This window comes from Argopecten irradians, chromosome 10, assembly GCF_041381155.1.
Source record: "Argopecten irradians isolate NY chromosome 10, Ai_NY, whole genome shotgun sequence".
Lineage (NCBI taxonomy): Eukaryota > Metazoa > Mollusca > Bivalvia > Pectinida > Pectinidae > Argopecten > Argopecten irradians.
In genome coordinates this window covers 23088285-23110072 of record NC_091143.1, presented here as the reverse complement: position 1 = coordinate 23110072, position 21788 = coordinate 23088285, and the positions used below count along the sequence as shown (strand labels likewise).

The following is a 21788-nucleotide window of genomic DNA, read 5'->3' as shown; positions in this document are numbered from 1 at the left end:
GTGGTTAAGGTGTCTGACGTACATTCTATCACCAGCCTTCCACCTCTAGGTCATGATGGCTGAGTGGTTAAGGTGTCTGACATTCTACCATTAGCCTTCCACCTTTGGGTCAAGTTGGCTGAGTGGTTAAGGTGTCTGACGTACATTCTATCACCAGCCTTCCACCTCTAGGTCATGATGGCTGAGTGGTTAGGGTACCTGACATTCTACCATTAGCCTTCCACCTTTGGGTAATGATGGCTGAGTGGTTAAGGTGTCTGACATTCTACCACTATCCTTCCACCTTTGGGTCATGATGGCTGAGTGGTTAAGGTGTCTGACGTACATTCTATCACTAGCCCTCCACCTCTAGGTCATGATAGCTGAGTGGTTAAGGTACCTGACATTGTACCACTAGTCCTCCACCTTTGGGTCAAGATGGCTGAGTGGTTAAAGTGTCTGACATTCTATCACTAGTTCTTTACCTAAGACTCATGATGGCTGAGTGGTTGAGGTGTCAGACATTCTAACACTAAGTGTATTGGCATTTGATATTACTCAATTTTTGCTTATAATTTCAATGCCATGGGTGCTTACTTTGTCAAATACAGCAGGTCTTGGCCCTCAAGTATAGAATACCAACTGTATCAACTAGTCAGTTTGCTGACAGACGGGATCTAATTGAATTTTCAATGGTAACATTTGATATATCAATAATGATTTCCAGTGCCAGTTTCCTCCTGGTACCATTACGTTATAACACACGGTTGTCACGGTGATTTCTCCTGACAAGAATTATGTTAGTAAACTATCTCCCCATGTGTTGGTAGGGTTTGTCAGACGGATCTGGTGGAGCACCTCATTAAAACAAACAATAACTCTCTGTATAGTCTGTCTGTACTGGTAATGTTAGGGTGGTTAAATGTCATGGAAATATTACTTATAATTATTTATAATTGTCAAAAAAAATTGCTGACAGTGTAATAGTGTACTTTTAAGTTATAGGCCACTATTATCATATGGTGTCAGATATTCCAATTACTTTTAGACAATTGCTGTAGTCCATAGTCTAGCTGGGTCGATCCATCCTTAAACAATTCCTGCCCAATTTCTCAGAAAGTCTCTCAATTTTCCTGCATAGGTTCCTCTTGGATTCTAGTTGTACAAATTTTGGGACCGATCCCTCAAAATAACCTTAGCAGCTTTTTGGATTTTAAAATCTGAATTTTGTTATTGTTATTTGTAAAAATTATTTAAGAGATTTGTCTCTTATTTAATATGTTCCTTTTTTCCTAGCTGGTATTTATAATGAACTCTAGGACAGTTTTGTTAAAATACCCAGAGCCAAGTTCCATCAATATTTTTTATCAATAAGGGAAAGTTACGAATGACTTAGAAAGATCAAGGTTGGAAGTAAGCAGAAATATTATAATTGTTTTACTTGGCAGGTACCGCTGACCTGTATAAAAGTTCAAGGTCAGCAGCAAGAAGTACTATAATTAACTTTGTTTTACCTGACAGGTACGAGTGACCCCTATGTGAAGTTCAAGGTATCAGAAAGCAATACAATAATTAACTTTATTTTACCTGACAGGTACGAGTGACCCCTATGTGAAGTTCAAGGCCAGCAATAAGCAGTACTATATTTATCTTTTTTTTTTTACCTGACAGGTACGAGTGACCCTATGTGAAGTTCAAGGCCAGCAGGTAAGCAGTACTATAATTAACTTTATTTTACCTGACAGGTACGAGTGACCCCTATGTGAAGTTCAAGGCCAGCAATAAGCAGTACTATAATTAACTTTTTTTACCTGACAGGTACGAGTGACCCCTATGTGAAGTTCAAGTAGTACAGTACAGTAAAGCAAGTAGCATAAGCATACTATTTTATCTTTTTTTACCTGACAGGTACGAGTGACCCTATGTGAAGTTCAAGGCCAGCAATAAGCAGTACTATATTTATCTTTTTTTACCTGACAGGTACGAGTGTCCCCTATGTGAAGTTCAAGGCCGTCAGAAAGCAATACTATAATTAACTTTGTTTTACTTGACAGGCACGAGTGACCCCTATGTGAAGTTCAAAATTGGCAGTAAGCAGTACTATAAATCTAAGACTGTATTTAAGAACCTGAATCCCCAGTGGGACGAGCGACTGACAATACCCATAGAGGATGTGTATCGACCAGTCAATGTTAAAGTGTTCGATTATGACCGAGGAATTAGTGATGACCCTATGGGGTCAGCGGAGATTGACCTCACAACACTAGAACTCAACACGTACGTACTTTTCAAGAATAAATTAAGATGTTTCATACTATAAAAAAACACAACCTCAGTGTGAGGTCAACACATTATTGATGATATCTTCTTATTGACCATGCCCTAACTTCTCGAAACTTATACAAGAAGAAAAACATTTTCAAATTTTTGACTTATGTTTCAAGAAATCGAAGCCTGATATACTTTCTATATTCTCTGTACCATGACATATCAAATTAATCATACAAATATGTGTGAGTTAACCTATATTAGAGTGAAAAAATTAAGTCCCACATTAACTGCTCTTAAAAGAAGAACAAACACAGACCTTCTCTTAGGAGCATCACCCTAATTACATGTTTTTATTGGTCAAAAGAGCACTTATTGTAAACTATAAATAGAATGCTAGATAAGGTTGATGGGACTTAACATCTATTTATTCTGGTTTATATCTGAGCCTAAGGCCCAGAGTTTCTACACAGTGACCAAAGATATTTCTAGTGATTTAACACAATCGTTTTGCTTTCTGGTAAAGACTGCAGGTTTGGGGATTATTCATTAATCAAAATTCTAATTCATATGATATAGAGATAGATTTTTTTCGATAATTAATTATTACTGACTCTCAACCCAAAAAATACTTCTAGTCCACTATGTATAATAGCCTAGTCACTGTTGCTATGTATCTAAAGGAAATTCTTGGAAATATGAAGCTATCAAGGATTTGATGGTGAAAAAATCTTGGCAAAAGAACTTTTATTGAGTTATGTAATACTTTGCTGAAAAACTAAATGTTAAAGTTAAATTTCCTAAAGTTTTCAACTTAATTCATATTGAATTTGATTATCCATTCTCTTATTTAGACTTTGACATTAAGTCTTCTCACCCACACTGAAATCTTTCCTGATTTGTTCTATAGGACATGTTCCCTACTAAAATATTTGATTCCGTACAACCTGACCTTTGTGTTCTGGAGATTTGAACCTACCATTCTGTGGGCTTGTTATTTAGACAGATTAAGCATGCTTTATTTGGTAGAGTAGAAATACCATTACACAATTACAGCATTAGGAATGGTCTGTCCTCTCCCTGACCAAAGTGCTGAATTGATAATGGTATATTCCCAACATCCTGTGACATCGACTCTCGATGTCTGTGATCTGTCCTGCTTCCTTGTCAGGTCAGGGTTTAGTAAAGATCTATATCAGCAATTTGGTGCCAGAACTCTCTCTGGATCATCGGGAAACTGACATTTTAGTGTCTCCTAGTTGTAATGGTTGACTAGACAAAATAAATCTGTCACAATGGAGTGGAGGGTAAAACACAAGGGATGTCACACAAGGGATTTACATCTACTGACATCAGAGGTTTGGTTTTAGGAAAAGAAGATGGAATTCTTATACAGATTTCTCTCATTCTTGGTGTTAAGAGACAATAGTTACAAGTACAATGCTACATGGGGGTACTCAGGCATTGAAATATCCTAAAACAGTTGCAGTAGCTGGTAGTTCTCACATATAGCAAGCCACCTACAGTCTAGCCCTAGTTCGAAATAGTTAGATATATACACTATGGGACCCCATGAACCAGCACGTGTAAAGAATGTGGATGTTTGATAATTGTTTAAGACCACTGTAGTACCAGATATTGATGTCACTAAGGCCATTGATTATTGCCAGTTTGGTCCACCATCCCTAATTGTGACAGTTTCTGGTGTGCTGGAGAGGAATAGACTGGTTTGTGGTGATATACCTGGTTGTGTCCTAAGACGTTTCAGCCAAAATTGATCCAGGCAGCTTGTGTCTTTGTAATGGTGTGGCGGTTGTCCAGTGAAGCAGCAACCATCAGCAACTACATGAAAACTTTTCCTCATAATCTCCTTGGCTTTCCATGGGGGCAATCATTAACAAGAAAAAATACCTTGAGTTAGGTTGTTATAGTTATTAGTTACTGAAATTTTGATTGGCTAAAAGGCTGCATCATTAACACCAACTTCTGATTGGTTAAAAAAAGCTGTACCTCTTAGGATAATTCTGATCTGCTGAAAAAACTGCACTTCTGAGTACAACATACTGCATACATTTACACTTTGAGAATCAAATTAGGTATATTGAAGGTAAAATTCAGCCTCTGGGTTCCTGTCATGATAGCATCAATCCATATGTCTGACCTTTAGTTGAAGGCAAAAGGAAAACAAAAGAAAAAAATTTAAATTCCTGTTTGGAGAGACGCTTTAAAAATCAAATCTATAGCCTTGAGGTAAAACCTAACTTTTCTTTCCTGAAATGATTGATCTGTGTCTAAAATTTTAGTCCGACAGACAAAAGAAAACAATTTCCCTGTAAGGTTGAACTTTAAGTTAAGTTTTGTTATACAATTGTTGACAGATATGCTGGACATGTAATGATATTCAATACCAACGACAACTCTATTACGGATGCGGATCATAACCAAATTCCCTGGTTCTCTGTACGTTTAGCATTGTATTGGTTTTTGGTTGTTTTATTGATTAAACAGGGTGACATTGTGCTTAATCATATTGTCTGAAGAAGTCTTTTGTCTGGAGTTTGACTTATCTAAGTAGACATTCATGTTAGTTTGTCCAGACAAAACAAACACTTCCATAATTTTTTTCCCCACAAGTTAGAGTTAACGTTTATGTTTGCTGGACACCTCTAGTGTTTTTATAAACCGTAAAATTCAGACGAGGAAATGTTTAAGAGACAGACATTTTCTTGACAGTTTTGCTACCAGGAGTACCATAATTACTTGGACGTAATCTTAGGACCTTGTTGTTTACTGACGCTGTATATGTCTGACTATTTCATTATTGTCTGCATGGTCCTCTAAGGAATTTAGCTAAACAAGAGCTATAGGTTTAAACTAATGATTTAGTTTGGCATTTTCAACAAAATTACACAATGTAATATTGTGAACCTTTAGTAATTTATCACACAAATATTTCATTAAACTATTATAGTAGTTATCATAGGAGCTGTGGTACTATTAGGATAATTATTATAGTAATTAATTAAAAGGTTTTCATGAAAAGTTCCCAAACAAATGTCAACAATGACGCTTTGTTGGAATTATCTGAATGAAAGTTGAAAAAATCTTGAATTCTCGTGATGGGTATACTGTTCAATAAACCAAATGATCTCGTGTCTCTTGAAAGTTATTTATAGATGATACATTTAGATTGGTGGAGCAAAACCTGATGTATTGAACTGTCTCCAAATCCCTAGCAAAGCATCAGAATTGTGATGTCGCAGCGCTAATCATGATCTCTTTATACACTTCACATAAGTTATAGCTACAAAACGAAAAAAATGAAAGGCATAATGGAAATCCAATATAGGAAAGTACAGAAAGCGCAATACAGAGTAGAGTAGTGAAGGAATTATTGGCAGGTCTGCAACCTTGACATGTCCTTAAAGTCAATAGATTTGTTTAATACAGTAAGTTTGCTCTTTAATATTTTAGCTGAAAACTGTTTAACTATTCATATATGCTTTAGGCCTAAATAATGAAGCTTTTGCGTATGATGCCCACATTGACTTTTTTTAATCTTACAGCAGTTTCCATGTCATATTGCAATAACAGTTCTGAGATAGATTCTTTGAGCCCAGAAAGTGTGATATTTACCCACAGAATTCCTTTAGCTCAGCTTCAATGATCTCCGTTTTAGCTGTATAAAAAATTTCCATGATTTTTCCACAAATCAATATTTTCAGACATAAATCATTTGTTCGTAATACTTATCATACGTAGAGTCTTATTACTAAAATACATCTCCGTCTGGCCTCTATGTTATCACATATCCTGTTTCTACTGTCTGAATCATGTTTCAGAATGAATTTTTAGGTAGAATACAAACAGTATCATTTCTATATATTAATTTCTGTGTTATCAGACATGGATATAGGCAGTGGTTAATAGCAGGTTTTGCAGAACCTTACAGTTCTGAGTACAATCTCTAAAAGATAAGTAATGTAATGGGGGGTTAACTACAACTCAGCAATGCTATTTACTAGCATTGATTTATTTGCTATTCACTGAGTGTGTTGCTTTCAAGTGGGATACTTTCTTTTAACAGTCACCAGATAAGTTCTTTTGAATGAGTCTTTTGAATGAGTGGTTGTTGGTATTTAGATCAATTCAGATTAGGCAGAAACTGGAGATATACTCATGAAGATATATGACTCTTATAATTCTTGATGAATTATTCTCCTATGCATTTTCATAAAATAAAGGAATTATTTACTATATGAGTGTGAATATCTCTTGTAATGGTAGTCAAGCACTACATAAAGAAATAAATTTTGCCCCTGTATTGTATAATAAACAACAGATATATGGCCCTTTATATTTCTATGAACAATTTGTTGTATTTGAGATTATCATTCAATATGTTTATAGTGAATGTAAATCCTATACAGTAACTTTTAATTAGAGATACATTCTTTCCTCATCATTTTAGATTATATGAGTTTCTTACAAAAAAGAGAAGTTGTAGGTTTCATAAAGGTCATATCATTTAATGATATGTAATTTGCGATTTTCTCCTTTTAGAGCGACAGACTTAAAGCTATCCCTAGCTGATGGTGGTAAGAATGAGGACTACATGGGCTATATCCTGTTACAATGTACACTGGTTCCAAAGACCATTCAGGAGAAAGAATCGGTGAGTTATCCTTGATACCATTTTCATTTTGGGGACGCACAGTAGCTGTATTTAGGTTCAGCTGCCATGATCTTCCAACAGCCTCCACTTCTGGTCTGTCAATTCAAATGTCATTTAGTGCATTGTCAGGTATTGACCACTGGGCAGTTTTTTTCCACCTCGAAGACCTTAAATAAATAGGATTTAAAACAAAATGTTAAACAAAATATAAGCTCAACTTGCATTAAGTCCTAATTTCTCTTATCATACTTATATCTGCTTTTCCCAAATATTCTGTTCTGAACTTTTTATTTTTTTTTAACATTTTTATTTTTTAAGAGGTTTAGAGAGTTATCTCCCTTAAAATCTAAAACGAGTTTATATCCAGTTCATTACCAGTTCATTAACGGTCCGACTTTTCTATTACATGTGCCTTTTATGCTGGTAGTGCTTGATCAAGATCATAATTGTAACAGTTATAGAACCAATAATTGCCTTAGACACAAGGAAAGTGATGGCTCTGATGCATGGAAATGATAAAAACTTTGATGGATGGTTTTGCACCGAGGAAAAGTACAGGTTCTGTAGTTTTAAATGTTGTAAATATAAAGATGGCAGTTAAAGTGTGCAGCTTCACAATTTATTTTCGAAAGAGTGAATATTAATTACCATGATGGATAATATCCCGCAGTTAACACCAGCTCAAACCAGTCCAATTTATAATGTTTTTCTCCTATCTCCCATATAAGGTGTCAATCTAACTAATGTACATTCGACCCAGTAAGCACTCCTGTCCCTATAAACACCCTTCTCCCATTTTGAAACCGCAATTTGACTTACCTCAAATTGAATTCAGGCTTCAAATATGAAAAGCAATAGTTTCTTTTTTTGATTTCTTTTTTTATTTCTTTTTCCAATGGATATATGACTTCTTTGTGCAGTAACTTTTGTTAAAGTTAAAGTCCAACTTTGGTGCTATTTAGTGCCATTTTATTTTCCAATAATTAATTTAAGCACCTTGTTGGGAACTTAATGGGTCGAATATCGTAACTGTAAAAACATGTAAACTTTTCATAGAATGTTCCTGCAGTGCTATACATGACCTGAAAAAATCTAGACAGTTAAAATTTACTAAATTTTAAATAATTCTATTTTTTCTCGTTATGATGGATGATAAGTACATCTTCCATAGAGTTCATTTTTTGTTATAAGCTGGTGATAAATAAAAAAATATGAAAATTCCTTTGGCCACCACACAAATTTTTGTGTTGATCAAATTTTCTTATAAATTCACAAATCCTAAACATACTGGGGTTGATATTTTAGTCTTGAAATAGACAAATGTGTATGTCAGGAAGGCTTGAAATAGCCAAATGTTTATGTCAGAAGGGTTTGAAATAGCCAAATATGTATGTCAGAAAGACCTGAAATAGCCAAATGTGTGTGTCAAAAAGGCCTGAAATAGCCAAATGTGTGTGTCAAAAAGGCCTGAAATAGCCAAATGTGTGTGTTAAAAAGGCCTGAAATAGCCAAATGCGTGTGTCAGGAAGGCTTGAAATAGCCAAATATGTATGTCAGAAAGGCCTGAAATAGCCAATTGTGTGTGTCAAAAAGGCGTGAAATAGCCAAATGTGTATGTGAGGAAGGCTTTAAGCAGTTAGTGATTTGATTTTGTGATCTCTGTATGCTGTCATGATTGAAATAGATAAACCTGTGATTTATATATACCTACAAGATGGTCTGGTATTGAACTTTAGCCTTTGGTCACTAACTGACCACTACCAATGTGCCTGTGGTCATTATAATGATGTCTTTAATAGCTGTCAATAGTAAACAGCCTACAAGTGGATATCTCTAGCTTATGTGGCTAGAGTGACACTTCAGAAAACATTAAGGTCATTTCCTAGTGGTCAGTTACTACAAACTCTGTGGTCAGTTTCTATTCATTTGATCCTGTAGTCATCTGCTGAGCTCCTATAAAGTCTCACCTAAAAAGTCTGGCAATCTTGGTAAGCTAATGCAAGTTTCCTTATATGATAATGGTGTAAAATTTTGGATGTTTTCGTCAAGCGACATATTCCGTTATCATAAAGTGAGCATGCATGTATTATAATTCTGCTGTTATCATATGCAAGTCTTCAAATTCTGCATTTTGTTGTCTGGACTTTGATGATTCTAGTTCTGAGATGAAAATTGGACAGTCAACTTTTGTGTAGGCCAACAAAGTTGTCATATTGTGTAGATTTGAAGTCCGAAGTAACAGTGTACTGTTTGGTATATTATCAGACCCTGTGGTCAGCTAGCTTTAGAGACATAGCTCAAAAAACCTCTGGGTCAGACGACAAAGGTTATTTTAAGTGCATGGCGTTAAAGATTCTAAAATAGATTGGAATAATTATACCTTGAAAGATTACAGGAAATCTATTTTAGGTATGCTGTTGGCTTCACTATGCTGAGGAATAGAGTCTGACCCTCAAACATAAGTCGTAGTGTCACAGTAGAGATACAGATCCTATTGATTTCTCATCCCCAGGTCTGTCACCTTTACCAGTGGCAATGACAGGCTGTGCAATTTGTAGGCATATTGTCAGAGAACTGGTCATTTTGGCCAGAAAAATGAGGGGTTGGACGTCTCCTGGCTTTGACACTACAAATCCATTTGTATCCTTAGTTACCCACCGCTTTGTATTGTCACTGAGTGATATTTTGTCTGCAATCTGACAGAACTGATTAATCTGTGAGGATTTGAAAATGAAGCCTCAAAATGTCGGAATCCTTCAAACGAGAATCTTTCAAATGAGAATCTTTCAAACAGAAACAATTGCGAAGAGCAGATAAAAGCATGAAAGAGAAATTAGGGATTGATGCATGGAAATTAAGTGCCACAACTAATACTGGAGATTGGCAACACATTGTCATTTAATCTCGGCTTGATTAAAATTATTTTTATTCAGCTGTTGTGATAATTTGCTTTGCATGTGTTACTAGTTGTTTATATACAACAAACACTCAAGAGAACAGTTTACCTGTTTATTACACTACAGTTAAAAACTACAATTTGGCGTATCAGGGGCTACTCACTCATATCCATATAATTAACTTACAACCTAAATATTTAAACGATGAATTACGAGGCTCTGAGGTGTCAGAGCCGGGACTTGAGCAAGACTCCAAGGATACAGAGAAGCCACTAGACCCTGAACGGCTCCAGAGAAGTAGCTAGACTCTGTAGCGACCTGGAGATGCTGAAAAAAGGAATAGAATATACAAGACTAGCTAGACCCCCAACGATATGAGAGAAGCTGTATATGCTAGCTAGACCCCCAACGATATGAGAGAAGCTGTATATGCTAGCTAGACCCCCAACGATATGAGAGAAGCTGTATATGCTAGCTAGACCCCCAACGATATGAGAGAAGCTGTATATGCTAGCTAGACCCCCAACGATATGAGAGAAGCTGTATATGCTAGCTAGACCCCCAACGATATGAGAGAAGCTGGAACATACTGTCATAAATATATATTCTATTGAATTATATGCGGGGAAAATTCCCCAAGAATTTAATGCCAAAATCGAACAAAATGTGTTGATTTCTGAGTATACTGATAGCAATACATTGTGAGAGCCCCCAATACAATACAATATAATATTACTTAAGATGATTCGAGAAAATTCTCAAGGTTGTGAAATTCTAATTACATTAAAGGGAAGAGGGGGAGGGGAGGGGGGGTGTGGGGCTTCAAATAAAAAGGAGTCAAAAGGACATCTGTAACTGCGCTCTGCGAATAGTAACTGGCTCCGTACGGATATACCGGATGAAACAGTCAGATGACCAACGGCCCAAGGTTTGAATGACATGATCTTCGACCCCTGCTGCAGCAGCTGAGGTACTAGCGCCGATTCGAAATGAATGACCATTAAATGAGCCATTATCCAAACCAACACGGGTTAAGCACTCCTTTAAATGACCAATAAAGGTATGACGCATTAGCGGTCTGGATGAGTGCACTTGATCTAAAAACAAAGGTTGAAGAAGGGTCAGCGTCTGATGAATTTCGTAACATCAAATATCTATGCATGGTAGACACAGGATTTAAAAGATCATTTTCAAAAACATTAATATCAACACCTTTACCAAATGGGTCAGTCTTAGACAAACGTAAGGAAAGAGTAAAACAAGACAAATCAGGTGATACATGAACATCACATAGACGAATAAAATTTGAATCCCATAAAGATTTACATGTGAATTCGCCGCATCTTAGAAAACCATAAAAAGCTGTCTTAAAAATACATAACAACATAAGATCTGTGAAAGGTTCAAACATTCCATGAAAGGCAATAGCATTACACATTTTAGACAAAACTGAGAAAGTAATTGGAAGACGTTTTGATGCAATGTTCACTTGAGATCTCTTAATCGCGCGAAGTATATAGGCCAGTCTTAGTGTATTGGCAGTAGGGTCACCAAATTTCTGTTTAATATAGTGAAAACGTACACCAGCCAGATACAGTTTGATTGTTTCATATTTCAAGTGTAACGTACGCTGGCAATGTGTTACGAACAAGAAAAGCAAGTCTTCATTGATCTGAGGCAAAAAGTTTTTAGGAAAACCAATTCCTTGCATCAACACAAAAGTCAAAAAACAGTTAAGTCCTGACTGGTAAGTAGCTTGAGTACTACGACTTAGTGCTGAGTCCCACAGGAGATCCACATCGTCATTCAAGTCATGGACAGCGATTCCAGGGGAAGACACGGAACAGGCAGTCTGTCTGCTTGCGGAGCCAGCCGTCGAAAACGATGCATCTGTGAACGAGAGAGAGCGTCAGCTAAGTTATTGTCAGACCCCGGAATGTGTATGGCATGTACAACAAAATTGTTCATAGCTGAATGATAAGTAAGCGTACGCATTAATCTCATAATGCTTTTTATCTTAGACCTTCCTTTCGAAATTATGTCAACAGTAGCCATATTGTCACAATGAAACAAAATCTGTTTCTTAGCCCACTGATGTCCCCATAACACACAGGACATAACGATAGGGTACAGTTCAAACAAGGCCATAGAAGGTTCATGTTGTTTAAGCTCTTCAGGAAAATCTCCCTTAAACCATTGATTCCTATAGATCCCACCGAAGGCTTCATTAGTAGCATCCGTATAAAAATGGAGATCAGCAGAAGTAGTCACGTGATCGTCTAAGAAGAATGAAACACCATTCCAATGTCGTAGAAAAAGGGCCCACATACTAAGGTCGGAACGACATTCCTCGGTAAGCCTAATACGAAAATGAAGCTCACGCACAGTAGTTGACATGGAAATAAGGTGAGAGACAAAAGATCGTCCTGGCTTTACACATCTCGTGGCAAAGTTCATATGTCCTAATAAACTAAGTAACTCGCGCTTAGTGCAGGATTTTTTGCAAGCGAAGGACTCTAATACATAAACAATACGTGCTACTTTGTTAGGTGGTAGCCTTGTTTCCATACGCTGTGAGTCCAAAAACACTCCCAAATACTCTATATCAGTCACTGGCCCCACGGTTTTATGGGCACCAATAGGAATGTTCAAATCTCTAAACAAATCTATAAATCTATTCATAGTGTCGGATGCATTCACAAACGCTGGTTCGATAACAAGAAAGTCGTCTAGCAAATGTAGGATGTGTCGGATGTGATATTTGTTCTGAGCGATCCAGCAAATAGCACGAGAGAGATTATCGAACAGTTTAGGACTGGAACGACTTCCGAAGACTAAACGATTTAAAAAGAAATATTTACCTTCCCACTTAATACCATGGTAAGGCCAAAATACTGGTTTAATCGGTAACAATTTGAAAGCGTCCGTAATGTCTGTTTTCATAAGCCAAGCATTTTCACCCAAGTCCTTGATGAGTTTAATAGCATCATCTATAGTAGTGTATTTCAATGAGCAAGTAATCTTATCGATAAGACTATTTAGACTAGGATTATTACAGTCTTTATGAGGCGCTGACATGTCAACTATGAGTCTTTTCTTTTTAGAGTATTTATGCTCGGAAAGGCCTATAGGATTAATACGATAACTATCGAATGGAATGTTATCAAACGGCCCTAACAAATATCCACGTTCAAGTTCTTTTCCAACTAAATCTGTTACCGCGCTTGGATCCATCATAGCTGACTTTAGATTTTTACACTCAAAAGAATTGCTAGGTAAAGTTTGGAAACCTGTGTCGAAGCCCTCAGATAACCCTGTAGTTAATAAGTTAACAAAATCTTTATCGGGATGACCAGCTAAAGCAGATTTTAAAGCTGTGATGTTAACCGGTGTGCTTGCTCTGCAGGAATCTAAGTAATTCATCTTTTCTGTTTTTGAGTTCGGTCCTGTCCTAAAGGGCACACAGAATTGGAATGACCCCCTTTGCATGTTAGACAAAGATGGGAATAATGGCATGTAGGCAGACTGCACCCGAAGTGGCTGTTAAAATTGTTGCACAATTCGCGACCTTCATGATACACTTTAGGACGACCGTGTCCATCTACATTAGGGCTGTTGTTCATGTTCTTCTTAGCATTAGTCTTTACTTTTCCACTCTGACGTTGCATTTCAAAAATACTGTTGGGACAGAAACCTGTGGCATGTTGCTGACTGTCACATAATTCACAAGTGCGTGGCCGTTGATTTGCAAATATATTGCAGAACAACACATTGTCTCTGATAGACCAGTCAATGGGCTTGTTGTTATAACGTAGATGAGCCGCTGCTCTAGCCGAAAATTGTCTGTGATATTCATAGAAACCAGCTGAATATCTAGTTCCCATTTCTACAATGTCACGCTCATATAAATCTAGTTCTACTCGGCGAGCTGGGTACGTAGAGCACATGACCTGCTTATAAACTCCAAAGGCCAAAATGAACTTGTTTAGTGTCTAATTCCTAGAAAGTCTAACATCAGGCTTATAATGGTTTGGCCATGCGAGTCGCTATTTCCAACGAAATATGGGATTAAGAGTGTGGCCAGGTTAACATCTCTGCCGGTGATAATGTGTTGTCTTAACGTCGGCGAAATAGTCTCAACTAAAGGAAGCGACTCGGAAGCGTAACCAAACCGAGTACGTTTATGGGTAGAGTTCTCACCTTGGTTATTGTCGGTGGCTTCCAATCCCCTATACGCCGAATCTAAAGTAAATTCTTGCGATGACACAGGTTGGGGGAGGGGCTCTGTTATTGTAGCAGTACTCGCGACCGGCACATGAGTACTAGTTGAGCTACGCGCTGTTTGGTGTTCACTACCAGCTGCTGCTGCATGACGTTGGTTCTGTCGCTCAACCCGATTCTCAAGACGTAGGTAGCTGTCTTGTAAGGACGCCACACTTTCCGAAAGAGAAGTTACCATTGTGATAAGAGTTTCAACTCTGTTCGTTTGTTGTTGTTGTCGCGGCACTTCCGCGCCGCCATCTTGTCCCGTTGCACCCTGGGATGCCGCAACTCTCCTGTGAGGCACGAAGGGAGGAACGGACCCCGTTTCCGACTGTCTCGCTTCGCGTAACTTCCTTGCCAAAACCATTCGTTTGTCTGCGGATCTGTAGGCGATGTTTTTGGATCGCAACTCCTCTCGTAGACGGCTAATAGTCCAGTTTTCCACGAGATCAGGATCGTAAGGCACAGTTCTAACACTACTGCTCCTACGTTTAGGTGCCATGACGTCGGAATTGGGATTGAAAGGCAGGTTATGCAGAACTTACAGATGAACTAGACGTGTTGATTTTTTAAATAATCTCAGTTCATGCTCTATTAACGTTACAGATGGACGAGCACCGTACGTCACTAAACATTTGACGAACACTTGAATATAAATAGAATGGAGTTCCAAAGAATGTTGGTGCTGTTCAAAACATCCACACAAAAGTATTCGTAGTTTAAACCCTTCAGTTCCACGTAAATTGAAACACACGATCACTTAAAACGTCTTTCATAATGATTTCCACATGATGAAATATTCCTAGAAACAATAAACAAAGCAGAAAGTTCGTAGAGTAATCGAAGAGTAGCTCGAGAAGCACAGCAAATATTAGCCTACACATTCGCCATTTTGCAACGAAAACTATGCTATGGGGTTCCAACAACCCCAACAAGGGATCCCCAAATGAACGCTGATTGGTCAATCAGCGCATCCCTAATTTACATGTAACATATGTGAAACATTTGATCTACATATACATATACCCGTAAGCAATGATACATAAGCCACCTAAACAAACTAAAAAACAATTACAAATAAACAAACAAAAAAATTGCACAAAATGTTAATAAAATAATTGAAGCAGAAGTTCATGTTGTATATAAACTATAATTTAATATAAATATCAAATTATCATTATGCTCTTGAGAACTAAATTGTCATTGAAGGACTGATTAGGTGACAGGACAGTGAGAAAGGTCAGAGTTCCCACAAATAAACCATAGACCATTGAATACAATTAATGTATACTTATTCATTTTAGAGCTTTTTGTGCTGTCTTTGAAGTGTGAGTTCATGTACAACACAAAATTTTGTAAATAGTATTTCCCTGATACTGACTGATTGTCGGGTAGTATGTAGTCATGTACTTATATACTATTGTGGCATACACAATACAAAATGCAATGTCACATGGGATAACTATTAGTAAACAGTTTGATTGACATCAACCAACAGTTGAAGCAATGCTGTTACTTATGTTTTGTAGTAGCAACATTATTGGGAAATATCTTTATGAGCTCTTTTACCAGAGATTTACATAGCTTGTTGATGTTGAATATGTTTATTGATTTACCGTATTTTAAGTTTGTTATAAGTATAATATAATAATTATGGCCTTATATGTGTCAGGATACATCTAGAATCTGAGAATTAGATATCCTTCTATAGACTTCTACGCATTAAGTTTAAGGGTGCTACTTTATCTACTTCAAGGCTATTGATCTAGGCTTAAACGTAAAGAGAATGAAAATAGAAATGATATTTATCTTAGAGAATTCGGCTAACACAAAATAGCATAATACATTTACTACATGCTAATGATAAATGTAGACTCTAATGTGTCCCTGAGTCCTCACTACCTAGGATTAAAAGCTTCATTAGGACAGCTGTAACCATCTGCTATATGTGCCTAGGGACCTGACAGTTGAGAAATACATCATATAATGGTCCCTTCATTACACTTTTGATGGCTGAAGTAATAAGCATGATTTTCAGTGATTTTTGATGTCTGGATTATGCAAAAAGGAATAAATGTTCAGAAGTCATGAAATAAAAGCAAAGTTCTGAAATTTTATTGATTGACAGGAACCATAACCCCAGGATATGAAATACATCATTATGTTCCAGTTTTCTGACGTATACCAATCTTAAGGCTCTGTATCCCAGTGTGGGTGACTGTAAGGATTCATTGTCAGATTTTAATTGGCATAGATACACTATATATCAGACCACTCACTGAGGATTTCCCCCAGACAGGATATTCATTCCACAGTCTTGATCAGCTCTGCTCAAAGCCGTAACTCACAATTTCACCTTTTTTTCTGCACCAAGTCACCATTTGGAATTTGTGCATTGTCTGTGAAAAACGACTTAAATGTAAGAAGTTTTCGTCTGTAATTTGTGTCTGAGGAATTTTGACTTCTACAATCATCTTGCCATTCTTTCAGAGCCTTATCTAATTATAGTGCTACCTACACAGTTGGTCACCAAGGTATTGGTTACCATGGAAACATATTCTATGTAATTCTATTATATCGCATTGTCAAGAGATTTACCTGTGGGTCATTGCAGACGACATTCAAGACAAAAGGTGCTGTGAAAAGTGGGGACTCCAACAAGAAGCTAAAGATGCAGATCTGGTGTGGAGTTGTGACGATTGTCCTGGTGGAGGGGCGGAACCTTGTACCCATGGACAATAATGGTTACAGTGACCCATACGTCAAGTTCAGACTGGGCGCCGAGAAGTACAAAAGCAAGGTAGGCGTCATTATAGTCCAGACTCAAATTCTGATTGGTTATAAAGTTAATTCATTACTGACAATGCATTTTCTCACTGGAGTGGCATATACAATGTATGTTGTTAACTCAAGATACACTAAATAATCCTAACCTATATATCAATCAATTAAAAACAACTAAACACAGGTTTGAGTGAAATATCATTGCATGCACTTTATTATATTAGTATACAAGACCTTTATTCAATGTTTACACTCAAATTTAGTAAAGAAAACACCATGTAACCTTGAAACCACCCCAAACCAGTGGCGGAATACCGTATATAGAGAGAAATTTTAAATTTTTGTATGAACATCACTGTATGTCTACAAGTAGAGTTGCATGATTATGGTAATATGTAGTAGCCAGCTGCATTTGTACAATTAAATGACACCTCAGAGAATATAGAAGTTGTTAAAACCACCACATGATAACATGTAGGCTTATTGAGATGATACCTTGTATTCAGATACCATTTTGTAGTCATGCAATTGTTCACTACTGAACATGTCTGTGCTAGACTTTGTATATGCTAGTTTAGGATATTATTTTTGTTGTTGTCAGTAAGAAGCGGGCAACTGGAGTTTGCTTTAAGCTGATCAAACAAAAACTTTGTATAGCCTTCCTTGTATGGGATTGCTTTTTCAGGGTGAAAGGTCGATCAACATCAATATGTTACTATAAATAGAAATTTTGTTTCTGTGTACAAACTCAAGATGCAAGCAATACACATTACACATTTTTATTTTTTCATGTGCAGTTTAAAACGAAAACATTGAATCCAAAGTGGTTAGAACAGTTTGATCTCCGCATGTATGATGACCAGAGTCGAAATCTAGAAATCACCGTCTACGACCACGATGTCACTGGGCGTGACGATTTTATGGGCAGGTAAATATTCAGGTCAACTCCAGACGGTTTCACGCACAAATAAATATCGATATAACATAATCTCTTTTCTTAGTTAGAACTAAACATAAATATTGATCTGTATACTTTCAGTGGACTTCTATCTGTATGTTGTAAAGCTGATTTTGAAATGTAAAGCTTTAAAGTCATCTGGACTTTAGTTGTATTGATCAGCTTACTGATTCCATGACAAAGGGATTATGAAAATGATAGGAAATCCTGAGTCTTACAAATAAAATAGGATTTATTGATAGGAGGATGTTGGCCTATTTGTTTGTTCAAATTATATGAATATAAGGCTGGGCTTTAATCAGGGAAATGTCATTTATTTTATCCCGATTAACCCAATCAAATGAAATGATCTTCTGGATTCTTGATTTTCTTATAGCTGAAGAATCCATATTATGGTTGATTATTTGATAAAGAATATTCCTGTTTTTGAAGTAGTAATAGCAAATCTTACACAGCACAGAATATCCATTTGTATTGTTGATAGAAAACCTATAGCAAATATGCAGAAACAACACATCCTCTGATCCATTTTTCGACTAATTTTGAAGAAAAAAAACAAGATTAAATATTTTTTCATTAAGAGCAAATGTTTCAACTCAACTCCTATGTCTATTAAAGACAATGTCCTGGACTTTCAACAGTAGTGATTTATTGTGTACAAATATCCTTGACCTTCCTTAGGTTGGTGACCTATTTTTATTACAAATATCCTTGACCTTTCCAGAGCAGTGATTGACCTGTCACAGGTGAAACACGAGGTCACCCATACATTTGACCAGGCCCTTGAAGACGGGGCTGGCATCATCAAGATACTGCTGACCGTTAGTGGCACGTGTGGCACAGAAACCATCTCGGACCTGGCCAACTTCACCGTCAACCCTTACGACCGCGAAGATGTCGTCACCAAATATGTAAGAATAAAACTGCCTTAAAATAAAACTAACTTTTGTAAAAGTATGAGCACCACTAGCCACTTAGTTTGAGATTTCAAATTTCACAAATAGTTTGCTTTTCTATATGTTGATTAAGATGCGTAATTCTTCTTTCTTTTGTAGAATGCAAAGAATTCCTTCAAAAATTTGAAAGACATTGGCTGGCTTCAAGTCAAAGGTAGGTTGAGCTAAGTTCTGAAAAAAAAAGACTACATTTTATCAGTAGTCAAATGGAAATCTACTCTAAATGATTAACAACTGATTCCACTGGGGATCCTATTATACTATCTCCTTGTCATGATATGTAGGTTGTATTAAGTGTAAGTAACCTGTGTCTGTCGCACTGCGTTGTGTCCTCTCCACTCGTGCTCTCTTTAAGTCCAATTCCAATAACAAATGTGACTGACAAATGCCTTCAGTAGAAATATTTTGAGTTCTTTGCGTACTAGGAAATGTTCATCACATTGTGTATCATTCCAATTCCATATGAAGGCGAGGGTATTTATGTCTTTAATCGAGATATAATTTATAATTCTAGGAATATTCAACATTTGGTATGTTGGTCAATAAAAGGAACCAACTAAATCAAAGTGCCTGAAGATTAAGAAACTGGGGCAAAAAAAAAAAAAAAAAAAAAAAATGAAGTGACTAACTACTACACGTTTACTAACTGTATGTTTTGCTGCCAATAAGCAGGGTTTTTAGTGGATGAATCACAGTGTCTAAGTGATTAAGTATTTATAAGGTTTCTTGTTTAGGATACCAAATGCAAGGGTAAGATAATGGATAAGAGTGCTACAAACTGCAGCCTTATATCCTATTGATCAATCACGGCTACAATGCTGTGTCGCAGTTACAAGTCTTGTTATTTGTTTAGGGAAGGTTTCTATTCGTATTGGCAATCTTTGTTCTAAAGATGTTAAAGTAAACCAGCTTTTTTCATGGCGACATATTGTCATGTTATCATGCATAACAACTCTTTTGTTGCAATTTACTTTTGTTATTTACAGAGAGAAACTCCATCAATGTTGTAGTTCAAATGTTTTTATGCCAATTTATTTTAGCGAATTCATTAGCTCGCCTATTCAAAGAATAGGGGGAGCTGATGTTGTCACCCCGGCGTCGGCGTCAGCGTTGGCGTCCCATTTCACGTTAAAGTTTTTGAGCAAGTTTCTGTTTCGTCAATTTTTTAAGCTTAAGTCATCATAAATGTTTATGATTTTATTTTCCTAATGTGTATGGATGCTGAACGTGATAATACAACCACTTTGGTGCCCTTTAGGGGTTTTTTGAGTCTGTTAATTTGTCATATTTCCACGTTAAAGTTTTTGAGCAAGTTTCTATTTTGTCAATTGTTTAAGCTCAAGTCATCATAAATGTTTATGATTTTATTTTCCTAATGTGTATGGATGCTGAACGTGATAATACAACCAATTTGGGGCCCTTTAGGGGGTTTTTGAGTCTGTTAATTTGTCATATTTCCATGTTAAAGTTTTTTGAGCAAGTTTCTATTTTGTCAATTGTTTAAGCATAAGTCATCATAAATGTTTATGATTTTATTTTCCTAATGTGTATGGATGCTGAACGTGATAATACAACCAATTTGGGGCCCTTTAGGGGGTTTTTGAGTCTGTTAATTTGTCATATTTCCATGTTAAAGTTTTTGAGCAAGTTTCTATTTTGTCAATTGTTTAAGCATAAGTCATCATAAATGTTTATGATTTTATTTTCCTAATGTGTATGGATGCTGAACGTGATAATACAACCAATTTGGGGCCCTTTAGGTTTTTTTTTTAGTCTGTTAATTTGTCATATTTCCATGTTTAAATAGTAAATACTTGGACATCAACTTCTTCTGAATAGGCGAGCTTTGCTGTTCTCCAACAGCTCTTGTTTTGATTGTGGAATTGTTTTTGCCCTACTGACAAGACAGGGCTATCTATATTGTGTTAATGATTTACTCGGCTAGAGAGAATAGCTTGATCAGTTGAACATCGGAGGTCCCAAGTTTGATCCTTAGCAAGGAAAGTGATTAAATGTTATATATAAAATCCTGCTCTCTGTTACATTTACATAATTTTTGTGACAATAGTTTAAGGTCTTTTGTCCATGTCATAAATTGTTATTTATATTATGTTGCTTTTATCTTTGACAATTTACAGTATTCCGTGCTCAAAATCTGGCATCTGCTGACATTGGTGGAAAGAGTGATCCGTTCTGTGTGTTAGAACTAGTCAACTCCCGACTCCAGACACAAACCGAGTATAAAACTCTGAACCCTGAGTGGAACAAGGTCTTCACATTGTAAGTTATCAGGTCTTCACATTGTAAGTTATAAGGTCTTCACATTGTAAGTTATAAGGTCTTCACATTGTAAGTTATAAGGTCTTCACATTGTAAGTTATAAGGCCTTCACATTGTAAGTTATAAGGTCTTCACATTGTAAGTTATAAGGCCTTCACATTGGAAGTTATAAGGCCTTCACATTGTAAGTTATAAGGCCTTCACATTAGTAAGAAGTTATAAGGTCTTCACAATGATAACCTTTGTTGTTACAGTAATGTGAAGGACATCCATTCTGTCCTGGAGGTGACAGTGTTATGACGAGGACAGAGACAAGAAAGTGGAGTTCTTAGGCAAAATCGCCATCCCTATTCTCAATGTAAGTACTTAGTTACTGGCTTTGTCTCACCGACTAAGGTCAGTGTTCTGTCGGAGTGATGCTTCATTTAAAGTAGTATTTATATAGTGAGATTTTGGAAGATTACTCGGCACCTGAAAACTTTGTAAATATCATTTGTAAGGTATACGTATGAGTTATTTCTGTTTATACAAAAAAAAAGATTTCTAAAAAACAAAAATTCCTGAATTAATTATCATTTGCCTTCATACAGTAATTCAATGATGTAAGAGTACTTGTAACACAGTCACCAATGTGGGAGGTGTACAAGATATTGTCTATTGTGAAGTAATGCAGGAGTGTCCTGAAGTCACTTGAATTAAGTTAGGTAAGAGGTTGTGGTGGCTAGATT

At 36.5% G+C, this 21788-nt stretch overlaps 2 protein-coding genes across 2 annotated transcripts in view; one reads left to right on the top strand and one right to left on the bottom strand.

Annotated features, from left to right (window-relative positions):
• The window catches only part of LOC138333416 (multiple C2 and transmembrane domain-containing protein 1-like), a 141914-nt gene that overhangs the window by 105351 nt on the left and 14775 nt on the right, over positions 1-21788 (top strand). The window contains 9 exon segments of the mRNA XM_069281775.1: positions 2034-2256; positions 6811-6922; positions 16697-16882; positions 17664-17794; positions 18549-18735; positions 18880-18934; positions 20919-21060; positions 21315-21354; positions 21356-21418. Coding sequence (XP_069137876.1) covers positions 2034-2256; positions 6811-6922; positions 16697-16882; positions 17664-17794; positions 18549-18735; positions 18880-18934; positions 20919-21060; positions 21315-21354; positions 21356-21418 — 1139 coding nt within the window.
• On the bottom strand, positions 9918-14346 carry LOC138333417 (uncharacterized). Its single transcript, XM_069281776.1, has 2 exons — positions 14020-14346; positions 9918-11709 (listed from the first exon to the last, which is right to left on the bottom strand). The coding sequence occupies exons 1-2, from the start codon at positions 14276-14278 to the stop codon at positions 10832-10834; spliced, it is 1137 nt and encodes a 378-aa protein (XP_069137877.1). The 5' UTR covers positions 14279-14346; the 3' UTR covers positions 9918-10831.